The sequence below is a fragment of the Castanea sativa genome, chromosome 6 (assembly GCF_040712315.1).
Source record: "Castanea sativa cultivar Marrone di Chiusa Pesio chromosome 6, ASM4071231v1".
In the NCBI taxonomy this organism is placed as follows: Eukaryota; Viridiplantae; Streptophyta; class Magnoliopsida; order Fagales; family Fagaceae; genus Castanea; species Castanea sativa.
In genome coordinates, this window is record NC_134018.1 from 55,381,791 (window position 1) to 55,398,205 (window position 16,415).

At 40.2% G+C, this 16,415-nt stretch overlaps 3 protein-coding genes across 3 annotated transcripts; all 3 read left to right on the top strand.

Annotated features, from left to right (window-relative positions):
- Positions 1 to 291: 291 nt before the first annotated feature.
- Positions 292 to 1,170, top strand: LOC142640209 (uncharacterized). Its single transcript, XM_075814293.1, has 2 exons — positions 292 to 774; positions 904 to 1,170. Exons 1-2 carry the CDS (start codon positions 292 to 294, stop codon positions 1,168 to 1,170), a joined length of 750 nt encoding a protein of 249 aa, XP_075670408.1.
- Positions 1,171 to 2,690: 1,520 nt separating this feature from the next.
- Positions 2,691 to 3,224, top strand: LOC142640211 (uncharacterized). Its single transcript, XM_075814294.1, has one exon. The coding sequence runs from the start codon at positions 2,691 to 2,693 to the stop codon at positions 3,222 to 3,224; it is 534 nt and encodes a 177-aa protein (XP_075670409.1).
- A 6,242-nt stretch (positions 3,225 to 9,466) lies between these two features.
- On the top strand, positions 9,467 to 14,702 carry LOC142641007 (COP9 signalosome complex subunit 1). Its single transcript, XM_075815360.1, has 6 exons — positions 9,467 to 10,121; positions 11,162 to 11,482; positions 13,101 to 13,217; positions 13,341 to 13,426; positions 13,720 to 13,954; positions 14,235 to 14,702. The coding sequence occupies exons 1-6, from the start codon at positions 9,660 to 9,662 to the stop codon at positions 14,409 to 14,411; spliced, it is 1,398 nt and encodes a 465-aa protein (XP_075671475.1). The 5' UTR covers positions 9,467 to 9,659; the 3' UTR covers positions 14,412 to 14,702.
- The last annotated feature ends 1,713 nt before the right edge of the window (positions 14,703 to 16,415 follow it).

The window sequence follows — 16,415 nt, forward strand, 5'->3', positions numbered from 1 at the left end:
GGCCTAATAAAATGAGTGGAGATGTATCCCTGAGAAATCAAAGCCTTCATTGCCATTATAATTGGGATAAGGGAAATACCACAGAGGAATATAGGACTTTACATGATCATTTGAACCAGCTGGTAAAGGCAGGGAAGCTCAGCCATTTCTTACGTTAGCCGGGAGGACAGTTTGAGCATTCTGGGGCTGGCTCGCATCGGGGCAATACTCCCCAACAAGCGTTGGGCACCATTAATGTAATTTTAGCAAAGTCAGGGGGGAGACCTTGGGACATCTTCCAAAGTCACGTCCATGTGGGGAGGCCTTGAAGATGAGGTCGTGGAGACTGGTAATCAAAGTGCTAAGAGGGTTAAGTTGTTGGCTATTCCTACCCTAGGTTTCTCTGAAGAGGACAAGGAGGGAACATGCCAACCGCATGATGATGCTTTAGTAGTTACTGTACGGATTGGGGGGTATGATATGAAAAGAGTCCTAGTTGATCAGAGAAGCGGAACAGAAATTATGTATCCTGACTTGTTTAATGAGTTAAATTTGAAAGCCGAGGACCTTGAAAGGTACGATTCACCGTCGATGGGCTTCGATGGAAAAACGGTGGTTCCTCAGGGAATGATTAAATTGCCTGTACAAGTTGAGAACGAGGAAGTACAGATCAACTTCATAGTTGTAAAGGCCTACTCACCTTACACGGCCATCTTGGCTAGGCCATGGCTTTACGCCATGGGTGCAGTCTCATCGACTTTGCATTTAAAAGTCAAGTATCCCACCCATGGAAGAGTAGGAGTGTTACTTGGCAATTAGGCAATGGCCAGGCGGTGTTTAATGTCTGCAATCACTAGGCTGCCTGAGAGTCTGAAGATGGGGGCAGTTGGGAAAACTCTATAGTAATTAAAGAGCCCTGCATAGGGGCATGAGGCCGAGACATGTGAAGAATCGTCTGAGGACCTAGAGAGGGAATTAATAGAGAACGATGAGGAAAGATATTTCCAAGTGAGGTCCTATTTGCCAGCTTTGGAGAAGATAGAGTCAGTAAAGTTTCTAGAGGCCAACATTGATGTTTTTGCTTGGACGACGTATGATGTCCCAAGGGTTGATCCTGAGTTTATTTGTCATCAGTTAAATGTCAATCCCAAGGTTGTGCCTCGTAAACAACCTCCTCAGCATGCGTTTTAGGACCACGTCGAGGCTGTAAAGGTAGAGGTCAACAAGTTGAAGCAAGCTAGAGCTATTAAAGAAATCTTCTATCCTGGGTGGCTGGCCAACACTGTGGTAGTTGAAAAGAAGAATGGGAAGTGGAGAGTTTGCGTAGACTTTACTGATCTAAACAAGGTGTGCCTAAAGGATCCCTTCCCCATTCCTAGAATTGATCAGTTGGTGGATGCTACTGTGGGACATCTTCGAATGAGTTTCCTGGATGCCTTCCAAGGTTATCATTAGATACCCTTATTACTATCTAATCAGGAGAAGACAACTTTCCGCACCCCCAATGGCAATTATCATTATCGGGTAATGCCTTTCGGTTTCAAGAATACAGGATCCACGTATCAGAGAATGGTGACTCGAATGTTTGAGTCACATATAGGGTGGAATATGGAAGCTTACATTGATGATATGGTGATTAAGAGCAAGAGGGTAGAAGATCATTTGGCAAACTTAAAAGAAACATTCTCAATTCTGAGAGAGCACAAGCTACGTCTAAATGCCTCCAAGTGCTCTTTTGGGGTCAGTTCAGGGAAGTTTCTTAGTTATATGATAACGCATCGGGGAATCGAAGTCAATCTTTACCAGATTAAGGCCATTGTTGGCTTACATCCTTCTTGGAATCCCAATGAGGTGCAAAGGTTGACTAGTATGGCGGTCGCTATAAATAGGTTCATCTCTCGATCTGCAGATAGGTGTCTTCCTTTCTATCAGCTCCTTCACAAGTGGAAAGATTTTCAATGGACCAAGGAATGCGCATTGGCCTTCAAGGATCTAAAGCAATATTTAGCTAGCCTACCCATACTTTCTAGACCTGAGAAGGAGGAGGTGTTGTATGTCTATCTAGTAGTCACAGATTATGCTGTCAGCCTCGTACTCGTTAGGAATGAAGATGGAATCCAAAAGCTTGTTTATTACATTAGCAAATCTCTACAAGATTCTGAAATGCATTACCTACCCCTGGAAAAGGTAGTGTTAGCTATTGTACACGCCACGAGGAAACTTCCACATTATTTTCAGGCCCACGCGGTAGTAGTGCTCACCCAACTCCCTTTACAAGCACTTCTTGAGGAAATCAGATTACATTGGTCGAGTGGCAAAATGGGAAACAAGACTTGGAGCCTATGATGTCAATTATATGTCACGAACAGCCATTAAAGGACAATTCCTCGCAGATTTCATGGCGGAGTTCACTAAGGATAACCTCAAGAAATAAGCAGTGATCCTAACAGTGATGGCTGCTTTACCCATCAACACTCCCCTATGGGAAGTTTATACAAATGGAGCACCTAACCGAAAGGGAGCAAGAATTGGAATTGTGTTGATTACTCCCGAGAGGTTGATCATGGAAAAATCATTATGGTTAGGTTTCATAGCCACTAATAATAAGGCCGAGTATAAAGCCCTTCTAGCAGAAGCCATAATGGTCAGACAGTTGGGAGGAGAAGTTGTAGAATTATATTGTGATTCCAGGTTAGTCGTCGGACAAGTCAATGGAGGATTTGAAAGCTAGGGATGAGAGGATGCAAGGGTACCTCAGTAGGGTGAAGTGTGCTTTAAACGGGTTCAAGAGTCTTGTATTAAAGCAAATCCCTAGAGGACAAAATGCTCACGCCGATTCATTGGCTATGCTTGCTACTTCCTTAGAGTCGAAGCTTCTGCGGGTGGTTTTGGTAGAAGATATGATAAGCTCCAGTCTTGTAAACGTACCGACGATTAGGGTTCACAGTATTCAGGTAGGACCGAGTTGGATAGATCCTATTGTGACCATTTTAAAGCAAGGTATATTGCTCGAAGACAAGACTAAAGCAGAAAAGGTACGCAGAAGTGCTCCTCGTTATTGGCTATCTGAGGAGCAGAAGTTATATAAGCGCTCTTATTCGGGTCCGTATTTATTATGTGTACACCCTGAGGCAGTTGAGCCCATGTTAGAAGAATTGCATAAAGGCATATGCAGAAGTCACACTAGTGGTAGGTCTCTGGCTCACAGGGCTCTAACCCAAGAATATTGGTGGCCAAATATGTAGAAAACTTCTCAGGATTACGCTAAAAAATGTGACCAATGTCAAAGGTATGTACCAAATATCCATCAACTAAGGGGAGTCCTAAATCCATTATCTAGCCCATAAATGTTTGCTTGGTGGGGCTTAGACATCATCGGACCCTTTCCCCGGGCAATTGGTAATCAAAGGTGGCTCCTTATCGGCACAGATTATTTTACTAAATGGGTAGAGGCCGAGCCACTGGCTAACATCAGAGATGTAGATGTAAAGAGATTCATCTGGAAGAATATTGTTACTCGATTTGGAGTCGCACATATGCTAATCTCAGATAATGGTCTTCAATTTGATAATAAAGCCTTCAGAAGATATTGTGGGGACTTAGGAATAAAAAATGGGAATTCGACACCAGCTTATCCTCAAGGAAACGGTCAAGCCAAGGCCACTAACAAGGTTATCTTGCCTGAATTAAAGAAGAGGTTAGATGATGCTAAAGGAAAATGGGTAGAAGAGTTGCCTCATGTGTTATGGACCTATCGCACTACCCCCCGTAGATCGACAGGTGAGACACCCTTCTCAATGACATACAGGGTAGAAGCTGTAATCACTCTGGAGTTAGGATTTCCAACCTTGAAATCTGATCAATATAGTGCTGAAGGAAATAATCACATGCTCCTCGATAGTCTTGATACCATCGAGGAAAGAAGAGAGGTAGCAAGTGTGAAGATGACCAGTTATCAATAATAGTTCAAGCAAACATATGATAAGGGAGTGAAATTGAGGCCGTTAGTTCCAAGAGACCTTGTACTAAGAAAAGTAGTGGGGATAGCAAGGAATCCTGCCTAGGGTAAACTGGGTCCTAACTGGGAAGGACCGTATAGGATCACGTCTGTAGCAGGTATTGGGACTTATTACTTAGAAGTTTTGGATGAAAATGTAATCCCTCGCCCCTAGAATGTAAACAATCTGCGGTGTTTTTATTATTAATAATGTATTCTCTTTTTTGCTGTTTATGTTGTGATTATATCTTGCTTTACTATCGTTTTTAGATGTATTGAAACAATTAACATGGTTGCAAAATCTTCTAAGTGTTAAATTGAACTTATACTTTGTTTGGCTCCTCGTATCACAAGCCTAGGGAAAATTAACATGGTTGCAAAATCTTCTAAGTGTTAAACTGATCCTAGGCCTTGTTCGGCTCCTCGGGTCACAAGCCTAGGGAAAATTAACATGGTTGCAAAATCTTCTAAGTGTTAAACTGAACCTATGCCTTGTTCGGCTCCTCAGGTCACAAGCCTAGGGAAAATTAACATGGTTGCAAAATCTTCTAAGTGTTAAACTGAACCTATGCCTTATTCGGCTCCTCGGGTCACAAGCCTAGGGAAAATTAACATGGTTGCAAAATCTTCTAAGTGTTAAACTGATCCTAGGCCTTGTTCGGCTCCTCGGGTCACAAGCCTAGGGAAAATTAACATGTTGTAGAAACATTCGGAGTATAAGGCGTAATCTGGTCTTAGTTCAGATTCTTGGGTCATAATCCTGAAGTGTAACCTATTCGGATGGGTCCAAGTCTAGCTTCAAGTAAGTATTATGCAATAATTTGATTAAATTTTATAAGTTAAGGTACTAGTGAAGTTGTGGCAGGATGGTAAAGCACCATGGAGTGATTGCCAAGCAAGAAAGACGGTAACAAAATATGTAAAATGACGAAGATGAAATCAAGAGGAAGAAGAGAGTGTGTATAAAACAACCCATAATAATAAATAATGAAGAATGATTTCAACATTTTGTTTTTATTATTAAAAGTAAGGACAAGTACAACGCAAAAACAGGGCATCACTAATACATGGACCCATTTCAAAATGTCTTTGTGTCCCTCTGGCTAAAGGTTCAAGCAGCTGACTCTTTTTCCTTAGTCTCTTTTTTTTTCTTGCTCTTTGTCTCTTTTCCTCTTTTTCGATTGCACTACCTCGACCATTTCCTCTTTAGTCTCTACGACTACTACATCATCTGGTAGTGGCACGTCTTGTCCTTTTTCTTTGCCTTTGTAGAGGTGGAGGAAGGATTTTGTTCTGGATGAACTGTGGAAGAAGGGAGAACGGAGCTGGGGTCAGCTGGACGCTTTGGGGGAATGGGTGCCAGACGTAATGCAGGAGGGTAGTATATTTTGTCTGGAGCCCGAAGCTCTGACTCGGTAGATACCCTCGCAGCATCCAAGGCCTGGCCCCACACCTCCAGGCAAAAGGCACGGGCAACATCCTTGAGCTGGGCAGTGAGGTTCTCCGTTGTTTTCTTCATGCCGGCATCATATGCTGCCTGCTCAGCCTCAGCTCTCTCCTTATCTTTAGCCTCCAGTTGTTTCTTCGTTTGTTTCAGCTCCACCGCTGTAAGAGCCATTCTATTCTGGGCCTTCTTTTAGGCCTCCAATGCGTCAGCCGCTTGTTTCTCGTAGCTCTTTAGCGCGGACTCCGCATTCCTATGAGCCTTCTTAACCTCAGATAACTGGACGAGGGTGTCTTTCAGCTTTTGCTTAGCTTCAGATTGGGCCTTTACTGCAGCTTCCTGGCCATTCTCGACCTTCCTTGCCACATCCAAGGAATGGTAGTCTACCCACTCCTTGGCCATAAAGGCGGCTTGGACAGCCTACAAAAGATAGAGATAGTAAACGGAGCAATAATGTAAGTGCCATACACATAGAGATGAAATCATTTATACTAGTGCATAAACAGGGTGTGATACCTTGGCTAGGTCTTGTTTCAAAGACAGGAAGACCTTTTTTTTCCTGAAGGACCTCAATTCAGCCATGTCTTCAGGCAAGCATAGCGCCTTCTCCAGGCATTCTGCCACCAAACTTGAGTTACCCTTCTTGGGGTCCCTCATGTTGGCATCATCAAGCACTAGATTGCTTAAGCTCAGGGTGAAGATGGGTCTCCAGATTGAAGCTTTCCTAGATTGCTCTCCGCTTATCTCTTTAGAAGTCCCAGTGTGTGTAGACTTCTTTTGCTGCCCTTTTCCTGCTCGGGTTTCTTTGGTGGGTGGCTCGGCGGTCTCTCCTCCTTCCATTTCCTCAAGGCTCTTTCCTCCCTAACCATGTTTCCTTTTCTTATCTATGGCCTCGGTAGGCGAGGTGCGCATCATGACCGGAGTGGCGGGTTGGGGTAGTACCAATACAGCTGGGGAAGAGTCCCCAGCATGGGCTTTTAGCAAGGCAAGGAGGTCTGGTTCTTTCTCTTGAAAACTCATTTCTCCTGAAGAAAGTGTTGTGGAAGTCCCGGGAGCGTCTTCGCGATAAAAGACTTCAAAATCTTTTAATGTCACCTCAGGGTGGATGGGCTCGGGTGTAGTCCCTCTCTCCTTGTCCTCAGAAGGGATAGAGGGTTCTTGGGAATGAGTCTGGTTGCTAAGGGTGCTGGAAGCTGGGCGTCTTGGGTCCCTTCTAGAAGAGGCTCAGTCAATAGGAAACCCGGTGCGACCACGTCAATTAAAGCCAAACGCAGATCCTTGGCTCTAATAACATTTTTGGGGCTTTAAAAACGCTTGGTAGAGGGTTTGTAGCTGAGAATAACATGTGCCGCCCTAAACTGTTCGTCCTTATGTAAAAATATCTCCAACCTGAGGATCCTATTCAGGTTTTGGAAGTTCACCAAATGTCTGGCTGGAGCGGTGTGATATTCATCAGCCATAAAAGGTGAATATCATTAGTGAAAATTATTCAGTGTAGAATTACTACACTAATAAGGTTGACTAAAAATCCAAAGTATTGCTCCGGTTATCAGGAACCCTATTTGGCTCCCCTTCCTGGATAGGGCAGTGTAATCCGTTGTACCAGTCCCTCTAGAAAATAAGAAAATCCTCGTCCATGCCCTTGCTCAAGTTAGGCAGGCAGGAGATTAGTCTAACTGCGGGAACCCTACACTTCATATAGTATTTAGTTTTCTCTCCTTTTTGGCAGTTGTACACCCAGTTTACGTCGTGCTAGGTAAGATTAGTCCCCATCTTACGGTTTATGGCATCTACACACCCCAAAATCCTAAAGATGTTAGGGGAACATTGGGTTGGAGTTAGTCTATAGTTTAGGAGGTAGTCTCGGGTTACCCTCCCCATAGGGCGTTCCATCCCACCTTCAATAAAGGCGATCATTGGAATTACCACAGACTTGTAAGGCCTTGGTAGGACTAGCCACTCCCCCTCCTCACAGTGTCGAATTTCAACACCGTCAGGGATTCTATATTAAGCCCTAAAAACTGCCCTTGCCTCAACAGTATCAACTAACTTAGTATATCTACCCATTAAGCCTTATGGAAAGAATAAAAAAAAAGAATCAACGAGAAAACCAACACACCTCTGAATGAACTCTAAAAGTGCTCCTCAGGAGGTTTCTTTCCTTTAACTCAGATTGTCAAAATGCTCAAAATGAACCTCAACTAGCCCCATGTCTTGTTTATATAGGGGCAAAAATGCACGATAATTTTCCTGCTCATAAATGAGGGAAAAATCAGAACCGTACAATTCTGATCGAGACATAGAACATGGGGAGACAAGGAGCCGCCTAACACCATAAATGACCGATCATGGATTCCAAGCGCTAGGAACATGTCATAGGAAGCGAAAAGACATTGCCACGTGAGAAAACAAATGGCACGTGGGTAGTTGGTTTGCAAAGTTAAAACTTGGCTTTTAGTTCGGAATTAATAGCACAAGTTTTAAGGGGCTATTATGGGGGGCCGAGGACCGAGGATGAAGATCAAGGGTCAAAAGTAGATATTAGTGGGGATGAGGGCCGAGAACCCGAGGACGAAGGTTGCATGGAAAAGTAGAAAGAGTAGACTAGTGATGTATGGTTGAGAAAGAAAGTATCTGGTTTGGGGGTAGGCAACCTATGGACTCCGCATTGAATGTTCTGCACCTAATTTTCTGACCGCATTAAATAATGAACAACAGCTTTATTAGCTGCATTGATGTGAAGGTGACCTGAACAGTCCAAATCACAGCTAAACAGTTTCTTTTCACCACCTTCTACAAGCAATTGTACAAATGTCAACAAAAGAAAGGGGTTAGGTGGGAGATGGACGGTTGAGATGCAAGGAAGAAGGAGTATAGATAGAGATGAAAGAGACTAGTGTTGGGGGGATGAACACAACTCTGAGAATTGAATGAACAGGAATGTTGGAGCGTAATGGATTCCTCCTCGGGAAAGCCTGTAGAAGAGTGTTTCCTTCTCTTTTTATTTTGAATGGAATCCTCGGGACTAAGCTGTCCTTTGTTGTTTTGTTCCCTCTCTACAAATTCTTTGTTTTTGGGCCCTGGGTGATTGGATCCACTTTCTGTTCTAAATGGACTTTAATTCCTAGTGCGATTTTTGGTCCTTACAAGAAGAAGTTTTTTTTTTCCCCCCCCCAGGTTTGGAGTAGAGTGTCAATTCTTTAAGAAGAGAGTATAATTATAACAATAATAATAATAATTAGTCGCTAACCCGTGTGATGCACAGAAAAACTATTGATTCTGAAAAAAAAAAATCAAACAATGAGTAAATAGACATTCTGAAAAAAAAATTAATTGAAATTAATCTAAATAAATAATTAATCAATAAAAAATATAGCTTTTAATAAGAAAACAAAAAATTACATGAACCTAAATAAAAAGCATTTGAGGTGATGAATTAAGATCAACCTACTCACACGCAAATACCAAAAACCCCAAGACTTAAAACTTCAAAATTTATAGAATCCTCAAATTCTACTTCAGAACCAAACCAAATTCAACAAATTTATATATAACATACCGAATAAAAATTTATCAACCCTGTACAATAAAAAAATAATTAGTAGAAATGTCAACCCAAAAACCAAACTCACTATTATCAACGTAAATCTTTTTTTTTTCTTCAACATTAGTCTCTTTTTTTTAGTCCTATTATAATTTATGTTTTTATATAGATAAGTTTAAATTGGATTTGATAGAGAGATAGAGTTTCACTCTTTGTTAAGTTTTGATTAAACAAAAATAATTTTATTCTAAAAAAATGATAATGATGAGTTTGAGTTTAAGTTGAACTTATTAAAGAGATAGAGTTTCACTTCTAACTAAATTTAAACTAAAAATAATAATTTTATTTAAATATTGTGCTGACGTGAAAAATTGTGAGAGTTTTATAAGATTCAGTTTTATATATATAAATATTATTTTTAAGTGAAATTTAATTCACAATGAAACGGCAGCGTGTGGTGCTAATTACCATGTACAAATGTTGCACGTGCCAACCCAACTCTATCTCCTTCCCCTCAAGCTATACAAAACGCACAAAAATATCACTATTGCTACCAAGAGACAGAGAGACAGAGAGAGAGTCTGAGTAAAACCCCCCCCAAAAAAAAAACAAACAAACAACAACAATAAACAGATTACTGTCCCCAGAAAAACCCTAACCCTAACCCTATTTCCTAAAATCCTACATCCTCAACCATGGAACCGGAGGGCTCGCCCTCGCGCCCAATGATCGACGAGATCCACTCCAATGGCGGAATCAACCTCTGCGACGGCGACGGCGACGGCGACGTCGACGACGAGCCGAGCATCGACGACTCCACCACCACCACGACCAACAATCGGCGAATCATTAGCAGCGGCGAACAGCTTGACGTGGAGGCCTACGGAGGCCTCTACCAGGGGCGGACGAAGATCATGCGGCTCCTTTTCATCGCCGAGAGCTGCGAGGGCAACCCTGCGATGCGATTGGAAGCTCTTCGCATGGCTCACGATGAGATCAAGAAAGGAGAGAATACTCAGCTTTATAGAGAAGTGGTCCAGAAGATTGATGGCAAGCTCGGCTCTAACTATGACATGGACTCCACCTGGTGCGACTCTGTTGACCGCAGGGCTGACCAGAAGAAGGAGAAGCTCGAGAACGAGCTCAATGCCTATAGGGTATTTTTGCTTTTTGCTTTTTGCTTTTTATTTTTCTGTCTTATTGTTTTTTTGTTTGTGTAATTATGTTGTGCATATCTGTGTATGTATTTATGTGCGTGCTTGTTATATTGGTAAAGGGTGTGCTGTTTGTTATAGAGTATTGTTTGGTTTTGTTTTAGGTTCTGTTTAATTCAAATAAGTATAGCTTGTGTTTCTATATGTTGTGTTTCAATTAAGGAAGCAATAGAGACTTTGGCTTTAGATAGAATAGAATGGAGGAAAAGAATACATATAGCCAACCCTAACTAATCTGATGAGGATTCGTAGCCAACCCCAAATAAATTGGGACAAAGGGCGTTGTAGCCGATGTTGTTGTTGTTGAATAGTAATCATGGTTTGCTCTTTGATATCTCTCAGGGAGTGAGATTTCTCATTTTTTATATTGAAGTTCAACCATGATCTAAGATACAAAATGTTGGCGACATTGTCATTAATTCAGTATAGCTTGAGTTTGGATGTTGACATTTGAGGACTCCCAAGTTTGTATAAGAAAAAAAAGGTAAGGATTTTGTGAAGTAATACAAATTTCAGGGTAAGAGAGGAGTAAAGGAGATAAAAATGAGGTTTGGCTTTATGCAAATAGCATAAAAGGAAAATTAACAAGATGGGGGCCACTAGTCTGTGTCAGTCTATATACATCTTCAGCCCATAATGAATGTTACAGTCGCCTGTCTTATGCGTTCAAGCCATATTGATTAAATGTTCTTGTCAAATGTTAAGTAAATCTTGTTACTTTGTTAGTTCTAGATGGGGCTTATCCGTGTAAGGAATCCTCTGGATAGTAGTGTGTCACTTCATGGTAGTTTTTGTTTACCCTTATATTCCAAGAAAGTTAACACTGCATGCTCTCTCTATCTGAGAGTTTTGGTACCCATGGACCAGCCTTTCTGTTATGTTCAAACATCATAATGTTAGATCAATTTTTTGATCAATTCTTTTATTGTTCTGCAGTATTGCTTTCCCTGATCTCTCAGTTCCTCCATTTACTTTCTTTGCAGACAAATTTGATCAAAGAAAGCATAAGAATGGGATACAATGATTTTGGAGATTTTTATTATGCTCATGGTGCACTCGGGGATGCTTTTAAGAGTTATGTTCGTACTCGTGATTATTGTACTACATCAAAACACATCATCCATATGTGTTTGAGTGCAATTCTGGTCAGCATTGAGATGGGTCAATTCACCCATGTGACAAGCTATGTCAGTAAAGCAGAACAATCACCAGAGGCCCTTGACCCAATTACAGCTGCAAAGCTACGGTGTGCTGCAGGATTGGCTCACTTGGAGGCTAAAAAATACAAGCTTGCTGCTCGTAAGGTTTGTTGGCTTATTTACTGTTTTACTATTAATATAAAAATGGTGCTTGTTCTTGCTTGTGGCTTTAATAAAGAGCATACTGGTCTTGAAAACTGTTTTGTATGTTTATTAGTAATTAGATGTGTTGTAGTTGTTGTAGTAAATGTTGTAATCGTTTCGTTGTTAACCATAATATTTGGTGAAATCATGCATTAATTGATATCTTGAAACTGAGTTTAAAAAAAAAAAAATTGAATGGAAGGGAAAGTGATTAGTTGAAGCTTTTAGCCATGGTACTTTTAAAAATCTTTACAATTTATTTTCTCATGATATTTGGGTTCCATGGTGTAGTGCTTTTTAATATTTTAAACTGGGCTTTGGACTCGATTGATGTTTTGATGATGCAAAATCACATTCACCATTTTGGCTATTATCTATTGGAGAAGTATTTTTGAATTTAGGAGCATTATAGAGAACAATGTATCTTAAGATGGAAGATAAACTGTATATTCTGTTCTTCTCAAAAGGTGTATATAACTTTTTTGTTAAGTGGAGATGCCAGGGATTGAACCCCAGACCTAAATCCATCACCAGGGTGGAGATGCCAATAGGCCTAAGGGCCATTGGCCAAGTAAAAAGGTGTATATAACAAAGATATGTTGGCAATGATGCTGGCTTTGTCATTATCCAGACCTTTTGTTAAAATCAAGCTGCACTTATAGTTTGCCTACCTATATGAATTGTTTGTTCCCTATTAAAATTGTCAACTTTCCCAACTGTGCATAAAACTTGGCTGTTTTTTTTTGTTTTTTGTTTGGGTTGCTTTCTTTCTTGTAGAGGCTGTTCTTCCCAAAAGATGTAAGTAACTTTTTAGTTAAGTAGACATGTTAGGGATTGAACCCCAGACTAAACCCACAACAAGGGTGGAGGTGCCAATAGGCCAAAGGGCCATTTGCCAAAATTTATAAAAAAAATGAATAAATAAATAAAAAAGTGTATATGACAAAGTTATGTTGACAATGATGGTGGCTTTGTCATCATCCAGACCTTTTTGTTAAAATCAAGTTGCACTTATAGTTTGCCTACCTATATGGATGTTTCATTCCCTATAAAAATTGTCAACTTTCTGACCGTGCATGAAACTTGGTGCTTTTTTTCCCCCTTATTCAAAAGCAGTTAATAGAATTTGCTGTGGAGAGACTATTCTGTTTTAAGTGTTACTGTAGTCAGAATTTCTACTTATCAAAAAAGTACACCACAGAATTTCCATATGCTCGGTGTCTGAGGTAATGGATGTCCATTCTTTCACTATATATTTCACTTGGTAAAAGAGGATAAAATGGAAGGGCAGGTCTAGGTTCTAATCTTGCCAATAGGGGTCAGAAAGTACAAGAAAGATGGGTTCATTCTTTAGCTTGAATTCAAATGCTCAGTAATTTAGATGAAACCATGTGTGCCTTTCTGCTTTCTGTAGGTTTTTTTTTTACTTGGAAAATCTGCATTCACAATGATTTTGAGTTTGCCTTTTATCAATGTAATATATACTTAAAAATAAATTACCGTATTATGTGTATGTTTGCATTTACCATTGGCTGTATTACCTTCAATGTGGCATTTACCATCTTGTGTATGTTTGCAGTTCTTGGAAACAGGTTCTGAATTGGGAAGTCACTACAATGAAGTCATTGCACCTCAAGATGTTGCAACATATGGTGGACTTTGTGCACTCGCAAGTTTTGACAGGGCAGAGTTGAAGGTATCTATTCTGTTTCTCCATCTTTTTCTTTTTCCTTTTTCTTCTTTCTACAATTATTGTTTTTCAAGGTCATCATAATGAACCTTTGAGAGCAGTTTCTTATTGAATGCTTTCATCTGGCAGAGCAAAGTTATAGACAACGTCAACTTCCGGAACTTTTTAGAGTTAGTGCCTGAAGTAAGAGAGCTTATCAATGATTTCTACTCAAGGTAACTTGATATGTTTGGACAGGGAGCATTTGGCACTATGCGATGTATGCTAGATAAATTTTATTAAGGATAGCTGATAGCCATAAATGTAGATTTCAACCATATAGAAATGTAAATTTTATAAAGGATAGCTGATAGCCATAAATGTAAATTTTATAAGCATGTTCACAAAAATATTAGAACTAATTATTTTCTTAGAATTGGCTGTGTGATGGGTCAATTATCAACCCATCCCAACCTGGATTGTCTTCTTTTTGGCTCATCTAACAAAATTATATCCCTTGTTATTGTAGCCACTATGCCTCATGCTTGGATTACCTTGGAAATCTCAAAGCAAATTTGCTGCTTGACATCCATTTGCATGACCATGTTGAGACGCTATATGATCAAATCCGTAACAAGGCCCTCATCCAGTATACACACCCATTTGTCTCTGTTGATTTGCAAATGATGGCAAATGCCTTCAAAACAAGTGTTGCAGGGCTGGAGAAAGAACTTGAAGCTTTGATCACAGACGACCAAATACAGGTTAGGTCTATTGTCTTTTTTGTTCAGATCTTTATATTGCTTGAACTAATTGTAATTAATGGCAAATGTAAGTCTAAGGTTCCATACATAGTGATCTAGCTGAACTTTGCTCACCGGTTTAGACTTGATTTAAACTATATAATAAGATCAATTTCAAGTCACCAAGTAGAATCAATCTATTTAAAGAATTCAGGTCTATATGCTGTGAAACCAACTCAAGTTCAACCCTTCCATACATAAACTATTTAATTTTTACTAATCAAATATCATGCCCCTGCAGGCTCGGATTGACTCACACAACAAAATTCTGTATGCACGTCATGCAGATCAAAGGAATGCAACTTTCCAGCGAGTTTTACAGACTGGCAATGAATTTGATCAGGATGTTAGGTCAATGCTGCTGAGAGCAAATCTTATTAAGCATGAATACAATCTTAGGGCGGCGAGGAAACATTGAATTTCAGTTTCAGAAGAATAGGGTAGTATGACCAAGACTTTTCTCTTTTAGGTTTTTTATAAATTGTGCTTGGTCGTTTAGTATGATTAAGTGGGGTTCTAAACACCCTAAACAAGATGGGCTTTGTGCTGGTGGTGGTTTGCATTTTCCGGAGTCCAAGATACAAATTTATTCCAACAATTTATAAATATTAATGGTTACTGTTTTGTATATGCTCGAATTTATCTTATAAAGCTCTCCCAGGGCCTTTGGCCATGAGATGAAAGGTTCTTTCTGCTGCTGTTAATTCTTCAATGGTTTCTTTTTCTCTTTTGGTTTGGATGTTTCCTACAATATTTTGTACACTTAGTCTGCGTTTGGCTCCATGTAATTAAATTTTCGAGCATAAAATAATATCTGGGGAAAATATTTTACGAAAATGAAAATATTTTTAGATGTTTGTTTTGGATTGTAGGAAAAACACTGGAAAAGTATTTTTAGTGTTTGGTCGTGCATGTATATATATATATGTGTGTGTGTGTGTATATGAATATGTAAGTTTCGTCAGAGTTGGGCTTTGAGTGGGGGTTTGAGAAATGGGTTTGCAGAATGGTGGGTTCGTCGGAGTGGGTTTGAGGAATGGGTTTTCTGGGTTTCAAGGATGGGTGTGGTGGGATGCAACCAAATTGGGTTGAGTTTGAACAAGAAAAAATAGAGGGGACGACGAAGTTGGAGGGGACTTCAGACGATGCCTTGTGGTTTGAGCATTGCTCGACGAAGATGGAGGAGACTTCTGACGAGGGTGGGTTTGAACAGATGGGTTTACGCAAGCAACTAAAAGGAAGGAAGAGGAACAGAGCACTCACTGTCGCGTGGAGGGGACAAGGACGGCGATCTGACCGGTGAGGATGAGCTTCAGGTAGCGTGTGCTTGAGCTCTGTCTCAGTCTCTCTCTTCTGGGTGTGGTTTCCAGAAAATGGTTGAAGGTAAAATCAAAGCGGAAACAATTTTACGCTTTGGCTGGGTTATTTTACGGTCAACGGGTTGTTGATTTTCCGTTGACCTTTTTTCTGTGGGTGCCCAAACACACACAAGGGTGTAAAATAGTTTCCTAAAATTGAAATCATGTGAAACAAACACAGCCTTACTAGACACATTAAATGTGACCTCTGATTAAATGTGCGAACAGAACTTGAGACCATAGTGTTCAAAATCTGTCTTGATTTTCTGTTCTTTTTTCATTTGATTTGCATACTATCAAATGCTCTTTCAAGAGAGAGAGAGAGAGAGACATGAGGTTACTGCTATTGTTAGTCAACCGTACTAAATGTAGGTTCAAGAGTTCTGGCCTAGTTTTTGTTAGCATGGTTCTGATGGGCAAAGTTCTCCAACGAGCTTAATAGTGGTTGAGGCAAATTGAGACTTGAGTCTGGTAGAACATGGTTTTTTGGCAATGGCTTATCTGGTGTTTTGCTGATTTATATGTTTAGTTTTTGGTTGAAAGTAGGTTAAACCAAAAAAATTAAAAACTTTAAGTGAGGTTTTACCTCCCCACGGTTCCTCCTCCTTGAACAAACATGTATAGTTGCGACTTTTTGTCATCATGGTCATTGCTAGCATGCATTGTTGATCACAGAGGGGACTTCCTGCTGCAGCAAGTACTATGGTGGAGAAGGCAGATTCAGAATTTGCTGCAGAGTTTTAAATGCCGAAGAGGAGACGAGTTCCACATCTGAAACGTTGATATGGCTAGTGTGATATGGAGTGTAGTCCAAATGGAACTGTCTCTTCTTGAGTTTCATGTTTTGAACTTGTATAGGCAAACCCAAAGCAACACCACCTTAATGCCCTCTACGACAACCAACATAGCTTGTGATTGGCAACTTAAAAGTATCTTTTGTAACAATCATACGAACTTAAGCATGTAACAAGTCCAATTTGTGAATAAGAGGTAATTTTTTTTTTTTTTTTGGTTAACAGGCAGAATATATTAAAAACAAACAAACTTACAAACTGGCCATAGAG

Excerpts from the sequence above, each read along its gene's own strand:
- LOC142640209 (XM_075814293.1), top strand. The coding sequence starts at position 292 with ATGTGGGGAGGCCTTGAAGATGAGGTCGTGGAGACTGGTAATCAAAGT. Across the intron at positions 775-903 it reads AGTATCCCACCCATGGAAGA|GGGCATGAGGCCGAGACATG; the intron begins GTAGGAGTGTTA and ends AGCCCTGCATAG.
- LOC142640211 (XM_075814294.1), top strand. The coding sequence starts at position 2,691 with ATGGAGGATTTGAAAGCTAGGGATGAGAGGATGCAAGGGTACCTCAGT.
- LOC142641007 (XM_075815360.1), top strand. The coding sequence starts at position 9,660 with ATGGAACCGGAGGGCTCGCCCTCGCGCCCAATGATCGACGAGATCCAC. Across the intron at positions 10,122-11,161 it reads ACGAGCTCAATGCCTATAGG|ACAAATTTGATCAAAGAAAG; the intron begins GTATTTTTGCTT and ends CTTTCTTTGCAG. Across the intron at positions 13,427-13,719 it reads ATCAATGATTTCTACTCAAG|CCACTATGCCTCATGCTTGG; the intron begins GTAACTTGATAT and ends TTGTTATTGTAG.